General features: G+C 41.5%; 1 protein-coding gene across 9 annotated transcripts in view; it reads left to right on the top strand.

Annotated features, from left to right (window-relative positions):
• FAXC (failed axon connections homolog, metaxin like GST domain containing) overlaps nt 1-20,083 on the top strand; it is an 88,242-nt gene that overhangs the window by 10,121 nt on the left and 58,038 nt on the right. For all 9 annotated transcript variants that reach the window (XR_007470412.1, XR_007470413.1, XR_007470414.1 and 6 more), the window contains 2 exons: nt 596-731; nt 17,543-17,739. Coding sequence is in view for 4 of the 9 variants with exons in the window: in XM_033418787.2 (XP_033274678.1) it covers nt 596-731; nt 17,543-17,739 (333 nt within the window). In the remaining 5 variants the exon portion in view is untranslated. The remainder of the gene's footprint in view (nt 1-595; nt 732-17,542; nt 17,740-20,083) is intronic.

Here is a 20,083-nt window from a genome sequence, read left to right on the forward strand (position 1 = left end):
ATGGACTGTTTCATGGTACAGCCTCGTGGTCAAGAACATAGGCTCTGACTACATGGTTTAGTCCAAGTTCTGCTGTTTACTAGTAATGGCACTTCGGGCAAGTTTATTCTCTGTGCCTCAGTTTCCTTATCTGCAAAACATGGATAACGGTAGTACCTACCTCAAAAGGTTATTGTGAAGATTAAATGAGATAATACCCGTGAAGCCCTCAGAACAATGCCTGATGCACCGTAAGCACAGAATATCTCTTTTTAGCCATCCAACTTGTCCCTGGCAGGTAGGCATAGCCAGCTGGAGAAGAGGTGGACCTATACCAGAAAGTACACATCCTGCCCATAGGCCACAGGTACCAGAAAGAGGTTGACATGTTATTCTCCTGAGCCCTTGCAGTTATGGTAATAGCAGTTTGTGAGGTTCTCTTGTGTGTTGACCAAGCTTTCCCCCTCTAAGTGCTTGCTGGTGAGGTAAGCCCCTGTGACAAACAGACCTGCTTGTCCATTGAGGAGCTCCAGCCCAGCAGGGGCCTCTAAGGAACTAAGGGAACTGCATGTGTAACACGTGGATTGTTCTTTTTTTTCTGTTTTGGTTTTGACAGGAAACAGCAAGAGATTGACTCCAAAGATGCTATTATTTTGCATCAGTTTGCAAGACCTAACAATGGTGTCCCCAGTTTATCTCCTTTCTGTTTGAAAATGGAAACTTATTTAAGGATGGCTGACTTACCCTATCAGGTACTTTTGTGCAAATATGTTTTATCCTCGTGGCAGCAATATTGGCTAGGGGGGGAAGTACTTAATCTCACAGGGTGGGAAGGGCTCGCTCTTGGTGCCAGAGGGGTGGGTATGAAAGCAGTGGTGCCCAGTCCTTAGTAGATACTTAGGAGACTTGATCCCAGTCTGTTGATTTTTTACATCCGATTTAACGAGTGATCACAAGGGTCTGGGCTTTCGTAGTGTTCAAGGCCATGTTATTTTTTCCTGACATAGAGTATTCTTTGGTTAATAGTTTGGCCTACTGGGAACCTATAAATAAAGGTGAGCCTGACGTGGTTCTTTCCTTTAGGTTTCTATTTGTTGGAGGCATTATATTTATTTCTAATGAATCCTGGGGACAAACGTCCAGCAGGCCACCAAAGAGATATTTGTAGATTTTGTGAGAGTTTTTCCTACTGCTTCGTTGTTCTGTTTCGGTGACTTTCAGGGAAGCACTTGCTCATTTCAGCCTTAGAGAGGGAACAGAGGAATGAATGCGTTTAAAATATAAATTTTTCTCTGAGTAATGCTTGAGCTGTGTCTCACAAATTTGACAGGTTGTGTTTTCATTGTCATTCAATTATATTTTAAAAAATATTCCCTTATGTTTTTCTTTTTCACCTAAGTTCTAGTCATAGGCATTAAAAAAAACTTTGATTTTTGTTATTGTTTTTGAATTTTATGGTCAAAGCAGGTAGTCTTTGTGATATTAATTCCTTGGAATTCACTGACATTTTAGCCTAGTGTATGGCTACTTGTTTATAAATGTTGAAAATAGAATCATATTCCCTGGGAGTAGAGCTCTCGCTTTATCTACTTGTTTGAGTATGTTTAGTGTATTGTTTAGACCTGTTATATCTCTGGTTTTTTTTATTTGGTTTTTTAAATTAAAAAAATTATTTTATTTTATTTATTTATTTTTGGCTGCATTGGGTCTTCATTGCTGCATGCGGGCTTTCTCTAGTTGTGGCGAGCGGGGGCTACTCTTCGTTGCAGTGTGTGGGCTTCTTATTGCGGTGGCTTCTCTTGTTGTGGAGCACGGGCTCTAGGCGTGCAGGCTCAGTAGTTGTGGCGCACAGGCTTAGTTGCTCCACAGCATGTGGGACCTTCCTGAACCAGGGCTTGAACCCGTGTCCCCTGCATTGGCAGGCGGATTCTTAACCACTGCGCCACCAGGGAAGCTCTCTTTATTTTTTGTCTGCCTCTTCTAGCAGTTTCTGGAAGGATTGGGTTGAAATATTCAAGTGTATTTGTTGATTTCTCTCTTTTACTGTCATTCTGTCAGTTCTTGCTTTAGGTAAGAGTATGTATCTATTCGAGGTTATATTGTTAGGTCCACATACTATGAAAGATCACATCTTTTACTGCTTTATTTCTTTTTCTGGTATATAGTACCCATCTCTGTCCCTTATGATTTTTTTAACCTTGAATTCTATATTATCAGATATTCAGATCGATTCTCTAGCTTTCTTTTGGTTCATATTTGTTTGGGATATCTTTCTTCATCCTCTTTCTCTATTATTATTACTTTTTTTTTGTATTTGTCTCTTGTAGGCAATGTATTAGTTATAACCAATCGGAGAGTCCTTAATTGGTGAGTTTAATCCATTTCACTTGCAATGATTATTTTATTAGGGCATATTTCTAACATGTTATTTAATATTTTTCTCCTTACTATACTTTGTTTTTTATTTTATCTCATTTCCTGCTTTCTAATAGGTAAAAATGTTTTCTTGTTATTTAAAAACAAATTCTATTTTTGTTGTTATGGCGGTTGCTCTTAAGATCCAAATTTGTGTTTATTTATCCCCACTCACTTCTTATATGGGTCAAAATCTGTGCTTTCCCTCTAATACTACAAGTCTGTTAGTAGGTTTGTGTGAACCTTGGGTCTCTTTCTTCCCAGGGCTTATCCCAGGTGTGTTGCTGTTATCTGATATTTTAATTCTGGAATTTTGGAAATCCTTTCTCTTTTTATGGTCCTTTTTTTAGGCCAGAAAACTTACCAAGTTATTTGACTAGCTTTATTTCCCATATATTTTATCCTACAGGATTTATTTATCTTTTTTATACGAGTACTTCCTTGATGAATATTTTGAATGAGCCTTTATGGGGCAAACTTGCAGTGGCTTTGCATGCCCAAGAACATCTTTATTATGCACACATTTGATACTTCTGTGTCCAGAGTTCGTTTCCTTCAGTGCTTTGAAAATATTACTCCATTGTCTTTTTGGTTTGCTGTTGCTATTGAAAAGTCTGATGTTAATCTGGATCTTTTTCTTTCTCTCTGGAAGCTTTTAGAATTCACATTGAATCTCAACATTCTTTTCTTTTTTTTTAATCTCAACATTCTTAAGTGTCATCATAACTGGCTTGGTGTGGGTCTTCATGTATCTTGTTTGGTCCTTTATAAACTCTTTTCACCTGAAGTCTTTAATCTCTTTTTGATTCTAAGAAATTATCAATGTTCTTCACGTTTCCTTTTTTAAAAAAATTATTTTTTATTTTTTTAATTAATTTATTTTTGGCTGCATGGGGCCTTTGTCACTGCTCACGGGCTTTCTCTAGTTGCAGTGAGCAGGGGCTTCTCATTGCGGTGGCTTCTCTTGTCGCGGAGCATGGGCTCTAGGTGCGCGGGCTTCAGAAATTGTGGCACGCGGGCTCAGTCGTTGTGGCTCGCGGGCTCTAGAGCGCAGGCTCAGTAGTTGTGGCGCATGGGCTTAGTTGCTCCGCGGCATGTGGGATCTTCCCGGACCAGGGCTTGAACCCGTGTCCCCTGCATTGGCAGGTGGACTCTTAACCACTGCGCCACCAGGGAAGCCCTCCTTTTCTTTTTTGTTTGTTTGTTTCTCCTTCTTCTTTTCTATTCCTGATTATCTGGATCCTGGAATCTCTGCTATTATTTTCTGTGTTTCTGAACCTATCTCTTTATTCTTTCCTTCTTCCTTCTTGGAGAATTCGTCTTTCTGAGCTTCCATTGCATCCCTCTGTTCTCTTCTTGTATCCATCCTATTATTTATCTCATCCATTGTGTTTAACTTCTACATTTTTCTTCTTAATATTTTCCCTTGGTTTGTATTACAATCTCTTCCTTTATCCCTTGGAGAATATTTCTTATGCTAATTAAATTTTTCGGTCTGTCCCAATCATTCTGCCTCATGTTGTATATATTATCCGTTGCCCTTCTCTTACAGTAACTGTACCCCTCAGGTGTCTAGTTATTTTGGTTTGAGGTCTCCTTTTACCAGGGATGTCAGCTTCCCTGCCCAGGAATTTGTACTGGGCAAAGGCTAAAGCTTAAGACACAGGTTGTGTACCTCTGAAGGAGTTTAAGAAAAGTAAGGAGGTGAGCCCCAGGCATCCCCACACCACTGTGGTTCCTCCAGTTTGCTGCCACTCCTCCAAATGGCTCCCACTGGTCAGGGTTCACCTTTAAGCTCTTACAAAGAAGCAGCATAGGGAGGGGTGGTCTTCTTAGCAGGAAGCAGAGAAGCTGGGAGGTTGGAGGGGGAAGGTTCCTCACCCAGCCAGGGTTTTGGCGCCCTGCTAATGATATTACCCCCCAAGTCCTGCCTCCCCATGGCCTGTGCTTTCTGAGCTGGTTTCTGTACAGAAGAGGGCATGGGTGTGGCAGTGATGCTCCTAAGGCAGTGCTGGGACAGTTGAATGACATGCTTAGCTTGGTAAGTTGTCCTCTGGGAATATGACACTGAATCTGGACTTCAGTTAGGGGATCTGACAGGCATGAGGTGTTTGGAGAACAGAAAAAGGGTCTTTATGACGGGGAACTGGAATGCAAGGGGTCAGTCTGGACAGAGAAGCAGGGAGATTATTCAGGACTTTCTAAGCCAGCAATGGAGGAGAAAATAGCAAAAGACCAGACAAGGCTTGAATCATCTACATACATTGGATCGGATTTGAGAGATCCTTGTTCAGCTTGGCGTTGGCTGTCAGCACTTGAAGATGTGTGTCACTGAGGGACTCACGTTGAGGGAAGAGACTGCTCCCTGCGGCTGCCTGTCTCTGGGCCGTTGTCACTCCCCACCAGATCGTTGCATTTAGCCAGGACAGCTTTGGGGCAGTTAGGGCCCCAAACCTGAGTTTCGTGCTCTGCAGCCTCTGGTGGCTTTCTGGATCTCCTGTGTCCCCCACCCTTGCTGAAGTCCTCTTGCAGTTGGCAGCGGCTGCAGCAGCTGCCAGGCTGTGGTGCCCTTTCCTTTCTTGCCTTCAAGCCATCAAGCACTGATTGCCCCAGCCTTGTCTCTGCCAGCAGCCTGACACCTCTGGTCATGTTTCAGAGCATGTTGCTGCACGGTTACGCAGTAACGGTTACGCAGTAACGGTTACGCAGTAACGGTTACGCAGTAACGGTTACGCAGTAACGGTTACGCAGTAACGGTTACGCAGTAACGGTTACGCAGTAACGGTTACGCAGTAACGGTTACGCAGTAACGGTTACGCAGTAACGGTTACGCAGTAACGGTTACGCAGTAACGGTTACGCAGTAACGGTGCATATACTGCTTTTAGTTAGTATAACTGGAACAACTGGATACATGCCTTGCTATGAAGCCTGGAGAGGCTTTCGAGAAGGGGACTGCTTACCCCCTTCCAAAATTAGTATTTCTTGTTAAGTATATTTTTTGGGAAAGGAGTGTTTTTTCTTCTGTGAGGTCTCTATGGAAAATAGACGAAGGGAGTGTTCAGCGGGGTAGGTAACAGGAAAATGGTTCTATGGCTTAGAAAGGGATGCCCTGAGTCCCCGGGGAGGGCAGCGGGCGGGGGGGGGCAGGTGGCGTTGGTGGGGGGAGGGACGATGCCTTGAGACCCGTGTGCCATCAGCGAGGGTTTGTGTGCATGTAGGTGGTTCCTGGGAAGTGCTGGTGGGGCTCATTGCTTGGAGGATCAGTAGAGAGGTATTCTGTCATAGACCCAGGGAGCTCTACCCTCTTCCCCTCCTGTGTCCTGTACCTTTTAAAAAAAGATTAAAATATCATCTTCCTAAGAGCACGACTTTAAGTACCGTTGTTTTTTTTGTTTTTTTTGTTTTGTGGTACGCGGGCCTCTCACTGTTGTGGCCTCTCCCGTTGTGGAGCACAGGCTCCGGACGCGCAGGCTCAGCGGTCATGGCTCACAGGCCCAGCCACTCCGCGGCATGTGGGATCCTCCCGGACCGGGGCACGAACCCGTGTCCCCTGCATCGGCAGGCGGACTCTCAACCGCTGCGCCACCAGGGAAGCCCAAGAGCACGACTTTATATTTGAAGCTTTTTTATTTTTTAACATAAATGAGACGGATATGAGTATTTGATGACTATTAGTGGGAACTCACAAGGGTTTTCTTAAAAAGCCTGTTGTGTTGGTTACAGTTATTATCTTTTTAAAATCGGAATATAAATATTGGTGGGTCAATTTTTAGAACTTTTCATTTTGTTATAATTATAGATTCATAGGAAGTTGCAAAAAGTGTACAAGGAGTCCTGCAGATATGGCTAATTTTTTTTCAAACTAAAAATGGATTTACTGTTTCTTTGTTTTTTTCCTGATTACATATAGATGACATAAGGTCCTTATAAGAATTTCAAACACTACAGAAAAGTGTAAGGGGAAAATGAAAATCGCCTGACATCCTACTAGCAGGAGATTATCATCACTAACTCTTCCGACTATCTTTCCATACTTGTCTTTAGACATACATACATAAAGACATGGTTTGCCATAACTGGTTGTAAAAGAAGCATGTATTTGACACAGTCATTCTTTTTAAATACGAGAAAGAGAAAAGAAGGAAAATGGCTCCTTTGGAACTCTCTGCTTTGGCTCTTAGCCCTAACTTCTTTTTTTAAAAAATTTATTTATTTATTTAATGTTTGAATTTTATTTTATTTATTTTTTTATACAGCAGGTTCTTATTAGTCATCCATTTTATACACATCAGTGTATACATGTCAATCCCAATCGCCCAATTCAGCACACCACCATCCCCACCCCCCCGCGGTTCTCCCCTCTTGGTGTCCATACATTTGTTCTCTACATCTGTGTCTCAATTTCTGCCCTGCAAACCTGTTCATCTGTACCATTTTTCTAGGTTCCACATATATGCGTTAATATACGATATTTGTTTTTCTTTTTCTGACTTACTTTACTCCGTATGACAGTCTCTAGATCCATCCACATCTCAACAAATGACCCAGTAACGTTCCTTTTTAAGGATGAGTAATATTCCATTGTATATATGTACCACATCTTCTTTATCCATTTGTTGATGGGCATTTAGATTGCTTCCATGACCTGGCTATTGTAAATAGTGCTGCAGTGAACGTTGGGGTGCATGTGTCTTTTTGAATTATGGTTTTCTCAGGGTATATGCCCAGTAGGGGGATTGCTGGGTCATATGGTAGTTCTATTTTTGTTTTTTAAGGAACTTCCATACTGTTCTCCATAGTGGCTGTGTCAATTTACATTCCCACCAACAGTGCAAGAGGATTCCCTTTTCTCCACACCCTCTCCAGCATTTGTTGTTTGTAGATTTTCTGATGATACCCATTCTAATTGGTGTGAGGTGATACCTCGTAGTAGTTTTGATTTGCATTTCTCTAATGATTAGTGATGTTGAGCAGCTTTTCATGTGCTTTTTGGCCATCTGTATGTCTTCTTTGGAGAAATGTCTATTTAGGTCTTCTGCCCATGTTTGGATTAGGTTGTTTGTTCTTTTAATATTGAGCTGCATGAGCTGTTTATATATTTTGGAGATTAATCCTTTGTCTGTTGATTGGTTTGCAAACATTTTCTCCCATTCTGAGGGTTGTCTTTTCATCTTGTTTATGGTTTCCTTTGCTGTGCAAAAGCTTTGAAGTTTCATTAGGTCCCATTTGTTTATTTTTGTTTTTATTTCCATTACTCTAGGAGATGGATCAAAAAAGATCTTGCTATGGTTTATGTCAAAGAGTGTTCTTCCTATGTTTTCCTTTAAGAGTTTTATAGTGTCCGGTCTTACATTTAGGTCTCTAATCCATTTTGAGTTTATTTTTGTGTATGGTGTTAGAGAGTGTTCTAATTTCATTCTTTTACATGTAGTTGTCCAATTTTCCCAGCACCACTTATTGAAGAGACTGTCTTTTCTCCATTGTATATCCTTGCCTCCTTTGTCACAGATTAGTTGACCATAGGTGTGTGGGTTTATCTCTGGGCTTTCTAACTTGTTCCATTGATCTATGTTTTTGTTTTTGTGCCAGTACTATATTGTCTTGATTACTGTAGCTTTATAGTATAGTCTGAAGTCAGGGCGTCTGATTCCTCCAGCTCTGTTTTCTTCCCTCAAGACTGCTTCGGCTATTCGGGGTCTTTTATGTCTCCATACAAATTTTAAGATTTTTTGTTCTAGTTCTGTAAAAAATGCCATTGGTAATTTGATAGGGATTGCATTGAATCTGTAGATTGCTTTGGGTAGTATAGTCATTTTCACAATATTGATTTTTCCAATCCAAGAACATGGTATATCTCTCCATCTGTTGGTATCATCTTTAATTTCTTTCATCAGTGTCTTACAGTTTTCTGCATACAGGTCTTTTGTCTCCCGAGGTAGGTTTATTCCAAGATATTTTATTGTTTTTGTTGCAATGGTAAATGGGAGTGTTTCCTTAATTTCTCTTTTAGATTTTTCATCATTAGTGTAAAGGAATGCAAGAGATTTCTGTGCATGAATTTTTTTTTTTTTTTTTTTGCAGTACGCAGGCCTCTTACTGTTGTGGCTTCTCCCGTTGCGGAGCACAGGCTCCGGACGTGCAGGCTTAGCGGCCATGGCTCACAGGCCTAGCCGCTCCACGGCATGTGGGATCTTCCTGGACCGGGGCACGAACCCGTGTCCCCTGCATCGGCAGGCGGACTCTCAACAACTGCGCCACCAGGGAAGCCCCTGTGCATTAATTTTGTATCCTGAAACTTTACCAGAATCATTGATTAGCTCTAGTAGTTTTCTGGTGGCATCTTTAGGATGCTCTATATATAGTATCATGTCAAATGCAAACAGTGACAGTTTTACTTCTTCTTTTCCAATTTGTATTCCTTTTATTTCTTTTTCTTCTCTGATTGCCGTGGCTAGGACTTCCAAAACTATGTTGAATAATAGTGGCAAGAGTGGACATCCTTGTCTTGTTCCTGATCTTAGAGGAAATGCTTTCAGTTTTTCACCATTGAGAATGATGTTTGCTGGGGGTTTGTCGTATATGGCCTTTAATATGTTGAGGTAGGTTCCCTCTATGCCCACTTTCTGGAGAGTTTTTATCATAAATGGGTGTTGAATTTTGTCAAGAACTTTTTCTGCATCTATTGAGATGATCATATGGTTTTTATTCTTCAATTTGTTAATATGGTGTATCACATTGATTGATTTGCATATATTGGAGAATCCTTGCATCCCTGGGATAAATCCCAGTTGATCATGGTGTATGATGCTTTTAATGTGTTGTTGGATTTTGTTTTCTAGTATTTTGTTGAGGATTTTTGCATCTATATTCATCAGTGATATTGGTCTGTAATTTTCTTTTTTTGTAGTATCTTTGTCTGGTTTTGGTATCAGGGTGTTGGTGGCCTCATAGAATGCGTTTGGAAGTCTTCCTTCCTCTGTAAGTTTTTGGAAGAGTTTGAGAAGGATGGGTGTTAGCTCTTCTTTAAATGTTTGATAGAATTCCCCTGTGAAGCCATCTGGTCCTGGACTTTTGTTTGTTGGAAGATTTTTAATCACCATTTCAATTTCATTCCTTGTGATTGGTCTGTTCATATTTTATGTTTCTTCCTGGTTCACTCTTGGAAAGTTATACCTTTCTAAGAATTTGTCCATTTCTTCCAGCTTGTCCATTTTATTGGCATAGAGTTGCCTGTAGTAGTCTCTTAGGATGCTTTGTATTTCTGTGGTGCCTGTTGTAACTTCTCCTTTTTCATTTCTAATTTTATTAATTTGAGTCCTCTCCCTCTTTTTCTTGATGAGTCCAGCTAATGGTTTATGAATTTTGTTTATCTTCTCAAAGAACCAGCTTTTAGTTTTATTGATCTTTGCTATTGTTTTCTTTGTTTCTATTTCATTTATTTCTGCTCTGATCTTTATGATTTCTTTCCTTCTGCTAACTTTGGGTTTTGTTTGTTCTTCTTTCTCTAGTTCCCTTAGGTGTAAGGTTAGATTCTTTAGTTGAGATTTTTCTTGTTTCTTGAGGTAGGCTTGTATAGCTATAAACTTCCCTCTTAGAACTGCTTTTGCTGCATCCCATAGGTTTTGGATCATGGTGTTTTCATTGTCATTTGTCTCTAGGTATTTTTTGATTTCCACTTTGATTTCTTCAGTGATCTCTTGGTTATTTAGTAACATATTGTTTAACCTCCATGTGTTTGTGTTTTTTATGTTTTTTTCCTGTAATTCATTTCTAATTTCATAGTGTTGTGGTCAGAAAAGATGCTTGATATGATTTCAATTTTCTTAAATTTACTGAGGCTTGACTTGTGACCCAATATGTGATCTATCCTGGAGAATGTTCCGTGCACACTTGAGAAGAAAGTGTAATCTGCTGTTTTTGGATGGAATGTCCCATAAATATCAATTAAATCTATCTGGTCTTTTGTGTCATTTAAAGCTTCTGTTTCCTTATTTATTTTCATTTTGGATGATCTGTCCATTGGTGTAAGTGAGGTGTTAAAGTCCCCCACTATTATTGTGTTACTGTCGATTTCCTGTTTTATAGCTGTTAGCAGTTGCTTTATGTTTTGAGGTGCTCCTATGTTGGGTGCATATATATTTATAATTGTTATATCTTCTTCTTGGATTGATCCCTTGATCATTATGTAGTGTCCTTCCTTGTCTCTTGTAACATTCTTTATTTTAAAGTCTATTTTATCTGATATGAGTATTGCTACTCCAGCTTTGTTTTGATTTCCATTTGCATGGAATATCTTTTTCCATCCCCCACTTTCAGTCTGAATATGTCCCTAGGTCTGAAGTGGGTCTCTTGTAGACAGCATATATATGGGTCTTGTTTTTGTATCCATTCAGCAAGCCTGTGTCTTTTGGTTGGAGCATTTAATCCATTCACGTTTAAGGTAATTATCGATATTTATGTTCCTGTGACCATTTTCTGAATTGTTTTCCATTTGTTTTTGTAGGTCCTTTTCTTCTCTTGTGTTTCCCACTTAGAAAAGTTCCTTTAGCATTTGTTGTAGAGCTGGTTTGGTGGTGCTGAATTCTCTTAGCTTTTGCTTGTCTGTAAAGCTTTTGATTTCTCCATCAAATCTGAATGAGATCCTTGCCGGTAGAGCAATCTTGGTTGTAGGTTCTTCCCTTTCATCACTTTAAGTATATCATGCCACTCCCTTCTGGCTTGTAGAGTTTCTGCTGAGAAATCAGCTGTTAACCTTATGGGAGTTCCCTTGTATGTTTTTTGTCATTTTTCCCTCGCTGCTTTCAATAATTTTTCTTTCTCTTTAATTTTTGCCAATTTGATTACTCTGTGTCTCGGCGTGTTTCTCCTTGGGTGTATCCTGTATGGGTCTCGCTGTGCTTCCTGGACTTGGGTGGCTGTTTCCTTTCCCATGTTAGGAAAGTTTTCGATTATAATCTCTTCAAATATTTTCTCGGGTCCTTTCTCTCTCTCTTCTCCTTCTGGGACCCCTGTAATGCGAATGTTGTTGTGTTTCATGTTGTCCCAGAGGTCTCTTAGGCTGTCTTCATTCCTTCTCATTCTTTTTTCTTTATTCTGTTCCGCAGCAGTGAACTCCACCATTCTGTCTTCCAGTGCACTTATCTGTTCTTCTGCCTCAGTTATTCTGCTATTGATTCCTTCTAGTGTCGTTTTCATTTCAGTTATTGTATTGTTCATCTCTGTTTGTTTGTTCTTTAATTCTTCTAGGTCTTTGTTAAACATTTCTTGCATCTTCTCGATCTTTGCCTCCATTGTTTTTCCGAGGTCCTGGATCATCTTCACTATGATTATTCTGAATTCTTCTTCTGGAAGGTTGCCTACCTCCACTTTATTTAGTTGTTTTTCTAGGGTTTTACCTTGTTCTTTCATCTGGTACATAGCCCTCTGCCTTTTCATCTTGTCTGTCTTTCTGTGAATCTGGTTTTTGTTCCACAGGCTGCAGGATTGTAGTTCTTCTTGCTTCTGCTGTCTGCCCTCTGGTGGCTGAGGCTACCTAAGAGGCTTGTGCAGGTTTCCTGATGGGAGGGACTGGTGGTGGGTAGAGCTGACTGTTGCTCTGGTGGGCAGAGCTCAGTAAAACTTTAATCCGCTTGACTGCTGATGCTGGGACTGGGTTCCCTCCCTGTTGGTTGTTTGGCCTGAGGCAACTGAACACTGGAGCCTACCTGGGCTCTTTGGTGGGGCTAATGGCAGACTCTGGGAGGGCTCACGCCAAGGAGTACTCCCCAGAACTTCTGCTGCCAGTGTTCTTGTCCCCATGGTGAGCCACAGCCACCCCGCCTCTGCAGGAGACCCTCCAACACTAGCAGGTAGGTCTGGCTCAGTCTCCTGTGGGGTCACTGCTCCTTCCCCTGGGTCCTGATGTGCACACTACTTTGTGTGTGCCCTCCAAGAGTGGAGTCTCTGTTTCCTGCAGTCCTGTCGAAGTCTTGCAACAAATCCCGCTAGCCTTTAAAGTCTGATTCTCTAGGAATTCCTCCTCCCCTTGCAGGAACCCCAGATTGGGAAGCCTGACGTGGGGCTCAGAATCTTCACTCCCGTGGGTGGACTTCTGTGGTATAAGTGTTCTCCAGTCTGTGAGTCACCCACCCAACTGTTATGGGAATTGATTTTACTGTGATTACACCCCTCCTACCGTCTCATTGAGGCTTCTCCTTTGTCTTTGGATGTGGGGTATCTTTTTTGTTGAGTTCCAGTGTCTTCCTGTCGATGATTGTCCAGCAGCTAGTTGTGATTCTGGTGTTCTTGCAAGCGGGAGTGAGAGCACGTCCTTCTACTCTGCCATCTTGGTTCCAATCTTGCAATCCTCCCTTTCTTGAGCAAGGATTAAATTAGCCTTTTACATGTTAAGATTGAACAATCGTGATTTAACATTTTGAATATAGAAGCTAAAAATAGGTATTGTGAGGTTACGAGGTTAGGAAACAGAAGCTGGTCTTTCCCCTAACTTCTGATGTTCTATTTATTTGCTGTTTTTGTCTGTACACCACCTCCACCATCTTTTTATTTCAGAATTTTTCTAAGCTACAGACAAGTTAAAAGAATAATACAATGAACATCCATATACTCTTCCCCTAGATTCGCCAATTGGTAGCATGTTGCCTTCTTTATTTCTCTTTATATATACCTTTATGAACAATTTTTTTGATGCAACATTTGAACATAATCTGTAAGAATCATGACAGTTCGCCCCTCAATTCTTCAGCATGCATCTCCAAAAAGGAAGGACATTCTTCTACAAAACTACTTGTAAAGGGAAGTACTCAGATTCTTCCTTCCTGTGTAGGGAAAACCAGTTCCTCCCTCCGGTGTGTTTCTCCCCATGAGTATCGTTTACTACTCACATGAAACACGTCATTTCTGACATTTATGGTCAGATGTGTGGAGTCTTTTCCCCGCACCAAGTGATTCACTGACACCAGCTGGACATCCTACAATTTAATTCAATTCTGACACTACCCAGAGATAGTATCAGATCTCACAGGTTAAGGACTCAGTCCCACAAGACTGCGCCCCCACCCCAACCCCCAGATGCCAGTTGCAAGCCCTGATTGTCACCTGTGCTTCTGACCAACCAACTGTAGATCAGAGGTTTTAATGACCCCTCCTTAGGTCTGATTAATTTGCTAGAGCAGCTCACAGAACTCAGGGAAACAATTACTTACATTTACCAGTTTATTAGAGGATATGATAAGAGGTACAGATGAACAGCCAGATGAAGAGTGAGGTTTGGGAGGGTCCTGAGTGTAGGAGCTTCTGTCCCCGTGGAGTTGAGGGTGTCACCCTCCCAGTGTGATGGTGTTCACCAACCTGGAAGCTCTCCAAACCCGATACTTTGGGGATTTTGTGGAGACTTCCTCATGTAGAGACGATCAGTTGATAACTCCATGTCCAAGCCCTCTCTGGAGGACGGGGGAGGGGTTTGAAAGCGCTAAGCTTCTAATTGCGACTTGGTCTTTCTGGTGACCAGCTCACCCAGGCGCCTCCGCAGACTCACCTCCTTAGAACAAGCGGTGCTCCTATTGCTCCTGTCACTTAGGAATGTGTAAGGGCTTTAGGAGCTCTGTGCTGGGAACCAGGGGCAGGGACTAATGCCTGTATTTCTTATTCACAATAGTGGTTGCGTGAATTTATTATTATTATTATTTTTTTTTGCGGTACGCGGGCTTCTCACTGTTGTGGCCTCTCCCGTTGCGGAGCACAGGCTCCGGACGCGCAGGCTCAGCGGCCATGGCTCCTGGGCCCATCCGCTCCGCGGCATGTGGGATCTTCCCGGACCGGGGCACGAACCCGTGTCCCCCGCAGGCGGACTCTCAACCACTGCGTCACCAGGGAAGCCCGCGTGAATTTTTTTCATTGTGTTATAATCCACAAATGTTGCTCAATTATCTCAAATTTAGCCAGTGGGAGACCTTTCAAGATGGTTCCAGAGGTGCAGTGAATGTAATGGATATAAATTAAGCTGAAAAGTTGGGGGCGCTGTGGCCAGTGTAGCATGTCAGTTTCCCAAGACTCCGGGATTTTCTTTTAAGGCCTCAAGTTCTCCATTTTGAAATGCTGATAGTGATGTTAATACTTCTGACGAAGGCACTCTGTCAAACACTTGGTGTGCATTTTCTCATTTAATTCAAGCAACTGTTATTATCCCCATTATATAGATGAGCCCAGGGGGGATTAAGGGAGACCAGGGAGGTCCAAGGTCACAGAGTGACTAAATGAGGGAGCCAGATTTTTAAACCCAAAGCCTATTGCTTTCACTGCTGTGCTAATAATGTAGTGTAAGTGTAGATGCATTCAACTCATCTAGGACAGACTTGCAGGGGGAAACATCAGCTTGGAAAAGAGGTAAAGAGGATTTACCTCTTCATCTTTCTTCTCCAAATTACTTTCAGAAACTACTCTTGGTGGGCCAGTCAGACCCCAATTGCTTAGATAAAAATAGACCAGGAGTTCTTTAGTATATTTAAGGAAGTTAAGGAAAATTAAGTATTATTTAAAAATTATATCTATTTATTTAAAAAGTAATATAACCACATTCAGAAAAATTGAAATTCATGGAAAAAGATCACCTGGCTCTCACACATAGTTTTGACAATTACTTTGGACATTTTTATGTTTCTTTTTAAAAATATTTTTTGAATTCATGTAATTTTTAGATATACTCATAGTATCTCTAAAATGTTGTCTCCTGCTTTTTTTATCCAGTAAGGAAAAAAAAAATTTTGATGATGAAAACCTAGTAGAACTTTCATTCCCATAAGAGTTCATCACTGATTTTTATTACCCCAATTAAAAAAAATGGTCTAGATAAAAATGTACCAAGTCCTCAGGGAAGGAATGGACTAGAGGGAAGGGCAGATGTATAAACAGCAATTCTGAAAGGGGAGGGGAATATACACTGCACAGTGGAAGCATGGAGGAAAGGCAGATAATGGTTGTGCCTTGAGGAAGTGGTTCACCAACAAGGTGAAATTTGAACTGAATTTTTTAGGATTGATAGGACTTGCAGAGGATGGGCAAAGAGATTCCTGTACAAGGTACAGGAGTGTACAAAGTCAGAGAGATGGCAGGACTTTGACTTGGTTAGGGGTGGGCAGTTGGAATTCAGGAAATCAGAGGCACTGGCAGCAGGGAGGCTGGGCAGGTGGGTGGCGATTAGATGGTATGGGCCTAGACTGCTTTGTGAAGGGGGTTAGACTAGACGCATTAAAGCCGTTGGGTAATTTTGAGCAACAGAGGTCCTGCACCTTATTTGCACTACAGACAGCTCCCTCTGATGTTGGTGTGCAGGATAGAATCCATCTGTGAACGACAAGAGTCTAGAAGGTGATGTGGAAGGAGGATATGGGTGGTATCAAGAGCAGTCTGAAGCAGATACTATGTTATATGGTAAATTCACATCTTTAGTGTACAAATTATAAAAATGTCAGATGTACTAGCAACTTTTAAAACTTGACATTTCTCAACTTCAGGAGTAATGTCTAGGGCTGTCATGTATAGTTGTGCAGGTTGTTCACTGCACAACAGTGCCTGGCCAAGGAGTGGGGGCAAAATCTGGACCCACCTCTTGCCAAGCTGTGAATCCTGGCATGGACTGTATTCACCCAGAGGAGGCTCCATTTTCCAAATTGCACAAAAACAATGTGGCTAGCAGCAGCCCCAATAACTCCCTTTTCCAGGCTTAGGCCTAGAATGAATTTCTTTAGAATAATCGACGAGATAAGAAATCAAGACACCAAGAGTCAGAGAACAGTTAAAGTCCCCATTGTTCTCTACCAAATTCATTGTGTGTGTATCAATAGTTCATGCCTCTTTATTGCTGAGTAGTATTCCATGGTAAGGTTACACCAGAATTTGTTTATTCATTTACCTCTTGATGAGCGTTTGATTTTTTTTTCCTGGTTTTGACAATTGAAAATAAAGCTTCTATGAACATTTGTGTACAAGTCTTTGCATGAACATATGCTTTCTTTTCTCTTGGGTAAATACCTAGGAGTGAAATGGCTGGATTGAGTGGCAGGTGTGTACTTCACTTTTTAAGAAACTGTCACTTGGTTTCAAAGTGGTTGTGCCGTTTTACTTTCCCACCAGCAATATTTGAGAGTTCATTTTCCTCCACAGGAACCAACACTTGCTATTAGCCCACAGTATCTGAACTATCGACTTGTATGAAGTATGAGGAAGAGTTTGTAATAATCTGATTAATTTAGTCTGTGTAGACCACCCAAAAATGGATTCAGATTTAAAAATCAACTTTGGGTTCTACACAATCCAAATTTACTGAGAAAAAGGGTTGAGTAAATGCAATCATTACCACAGAATCCCCTCCATCAGTGTGGTTAATATCTTTTAATATAGTGAGAAGCTGTTACTCTGTCATTCTCAGTGTCTATGAAGTGTGTGACTCCACCTCCACCTCGCCACCCAACCCCATTCTGGGATCAGAATCCCCTCTGAGACACTGTAAGCATCTAGTGTGGGTGTGAATCAAAGGGAGCTTGTCAAAAACACAGATTTCTGGGCACTTTTCCCTGGATTCTGACCCAGTGATCTGGGCAGGGGCCCAGGAATCTGCATTTTCACAGACACTGGAGTTAAGTCTGTTGGACACACTTTGGTACACCTAACTTATAATTTCTGGGACCACTTGTTTGCAGTGTAGTGGTATTAAGCATTTTCAAGTGTAAGATACTGGGTTTCAAGTGAGGTTTTTGGTCAGTAGCCTGGTCAGTACAAGCCTCCTCATGGTTTATGTTTACTTTTTGCATTTTTGGGTTGTTCATATATTGTAACTAGACTGACTCTTACCAGGATCGGGATCATTTCAACACTTCCCTTCCTCCCTGCTCTTTTTTTTTTTTTTTTTTTTAAACAGTAAGCCAGAACCCATGATAAAATCTATGGGAGTAAAGTAATATTTTCATGTGAGACAAATCTTTTTTTTTAAGAGTAACTACTTATTCCCTTAAGAGTTTATATGCTGAGTTCATTCACTTGAATAGTGCAGTCACCATCAAATATGCCGTTGGAATATTTGTTTCTGTAAATCATACAGTGAAGTTTAAATAAAACATTGCTTTTCTCTTTTTAAAATTTACTTTGCTTAGAACTATTTTGGTGGAAAGCTCTCTGCTCAAGGGAAAATGCCTTGGATTGAATATAATCATGAAAAAGTTTCTGGGACAGAATTCATAATTGACTTTCTGGAAGAGAAACTTGGAGTGAATTTAAACAAAAACCTTGGTCCTCATGAAAGAGCCATCTCCAGGGCAGTGACTAAGATGGTGGAGGAGCATTTCTATTGGTGAGTCCCCACGGGCGCCTGGGTGGGTGTCCAGGGCCTGTCCCTATCGTTTGGAGTAAGCTAAGTTGTTTCACTTTTTCAGACACTACCCCCCGCCTTTTCCAAAGTGTTCTACATTCTGACTGACTTAGGGGTCAAAGTTACGACTGTTAAGTTTCTAGGTATCTAGAGCAGGGTTGACATTTTCTGTGGAGGCCCAGCTAGTGCATATTTTAGGCTTTTCGAGCCATATGTGTCTGTGGCAACTACTTAACTCTGCAGTTTTAGTGCAAAAGCAGCCGCAGATTGTACACACATGAATAAGTATGACTGTTTCCATAAAACAACAAAAGCACTGAAATTTGAATTTCATTTAATACGAAATACTATTCTTTTGATTTTTTTTTCCTCAACCATTTACAAATATGAAACCTTCTTAGCCCATGGGTTGTATAGTTGGCTGACCCCTGATCTAAGTCACTGAGGTGAGGGAGATATTTCAGTAGACTGGGCTTTTTACCAGTACAAACTGCTGAATTAAAGTGATAGTACATCAGATTCTCAGAAGGAACAGAAGACTAAGGCAGGACAGAAGTCTCAGGTGACATGAATTAAGCAAGCTTTGGCAGAGTATCGTCAGTTTTCCTTGGATGACAAGAGCTTCTCTATGATCCAGAAGTAAAGCATACTACTATTTTCTGAGCAACTTTGCCCTGATTGGCTGACTGCTAGCCTGTACTTTGCTCTGATTGGCTGACTCCTATCCTGTACCTTGCCTTGATTGGCTGACTCCTATCCTGTACCTTGCCTTGATTGGCTGACTCCTAGCCCGTATTCCCTGAGTACAAAGCCTAACACACACTGTGTGGATGAGGTAGGTACCCCTGTGCTGCACCTGGCGTGCTGGCTGTGACATCACCTGAGTTAAGCAGACTTGGTTCTTCTTGCTTTACAAGCTCATTGATATGTGGGTTTCTTCTTTTTCTTTCATCCGTCTTCTGGAGTTTTAGTATCTTTCTGTACACTCCAATAGATAAGAGACGTTTTCTCCCTGATTTCTGCACTTTATCTTGTTCCAAAGATTTAATAAAGAATTGCTGAGCCCACTTTTTTTGGCATTAATTGTTACTCCTGGGTTATTGCTCATCGAGTAGCTTTTACCTCTTCCACCAAGGGATTCACTCGCTGTGGGGTTGATTGTAGAAGGTTTTTTGCCATCACATTCCTATTTCCTCCATTCAGCTCTCTTTCTAAATGGAAAACTTGTCTCTTGGATTCTGTGACCGTCTGTTTTTCGTTTTCTTTTTCCACTTTCAGTTCTTGCTCACTTTATTCCAGGGCTGACCTGAAGCACCACTTTCTTCCCCTTCTCACTGCAGAGGGTGGGAGGAAGGAGGGAACCAGACAGAGTGGAGTCAGGGGTGCAGATCAGCCTGGGAGTGATCACAGACTCCGTGTGCCCAGAATGAACTCGGGTCTGTTCCTTATAGTACCTGTGGAGAACTGCTGGCCCTCCCCTCTCAAAGAGTGCAGGGGTTGCAGTGTGGACCAAAATGCATGAGTGCAGGTGACATGCTTAGTCTCAGGGAAAAACCTTGGAGGGACAGAGTCGTCTCACCTGCTTGCCAGGTTCCAGTCCCCGCTTTGCAGCGATCAGGGAAATGAAGAACCAGCACAGGCACCCCAAAACCCTCGGTGTCTTCCCTTGCTGTGGCCCCCGTCAAAGTGCTATATCGTTTAGTGGATGGGCCCATTAATGTGGAGAGCTAGCACTTTGTCAGCTGCCTGAAAAGCCGGAAGCCTTACATTTAAGTTGGTATTTTTCTACACTCTTTGTTTTCTGTAGTGGTTCATAAAATTTATATTCAAGTTAGAAAGATTTTGATCCAGCTATATTCCCAAGTACCACCCATCACTGCTTCTTGCTCTGGGTATTAGTGACATTTTATATATGTTTACTCTCTGGTAGAGGTTCATCTCCTGCTCTTTCCTTCCGTTCTCTTCCTAATGAGAGGGTCCCTGCTAACGAGATGGGGTGTGGTGGGGAGGGGTGGGAGAGAGAGTTGGGAGGTGGTAGCCTGGTGGGGAAGAATCTTAATTTTACAGACTACAAACCCCCAAGTGCTTGGGAAGTTGCTTAGGTCATTTGTAGATTCTTCTTCTTTTAATTAAAAAAATACTTTTTGGGGGTTAGCTACTGTTTCTCATTTGTGTCTCAAGGGTTAATTTGAGGAACAGATAGTGAAGGTGGGAGGTCAGGTCTTGACTGAGATATAAATATCCAGTGAACTTTCAAAAAAAAAAATCCGAATTCCTCCAATTTCTTTTAGTCTCTAGTAGTGGAAGGAAAAACAAACTTTCTCTG

Source organism: Orcinus orca, chromosome 12 (assembly GCF_937001465.1).
Source record: "Orcinus orca chromosome 12, mOrcOrc1.1, whole genome shotgun sequence".
In the NCBI taxonomy this organism is placed as follows: Eukaryota; Metazoa; Chordata; class Mammalia; order Artiodactyla; family Delphinidae; genus Orcinus; species Orcinus orca.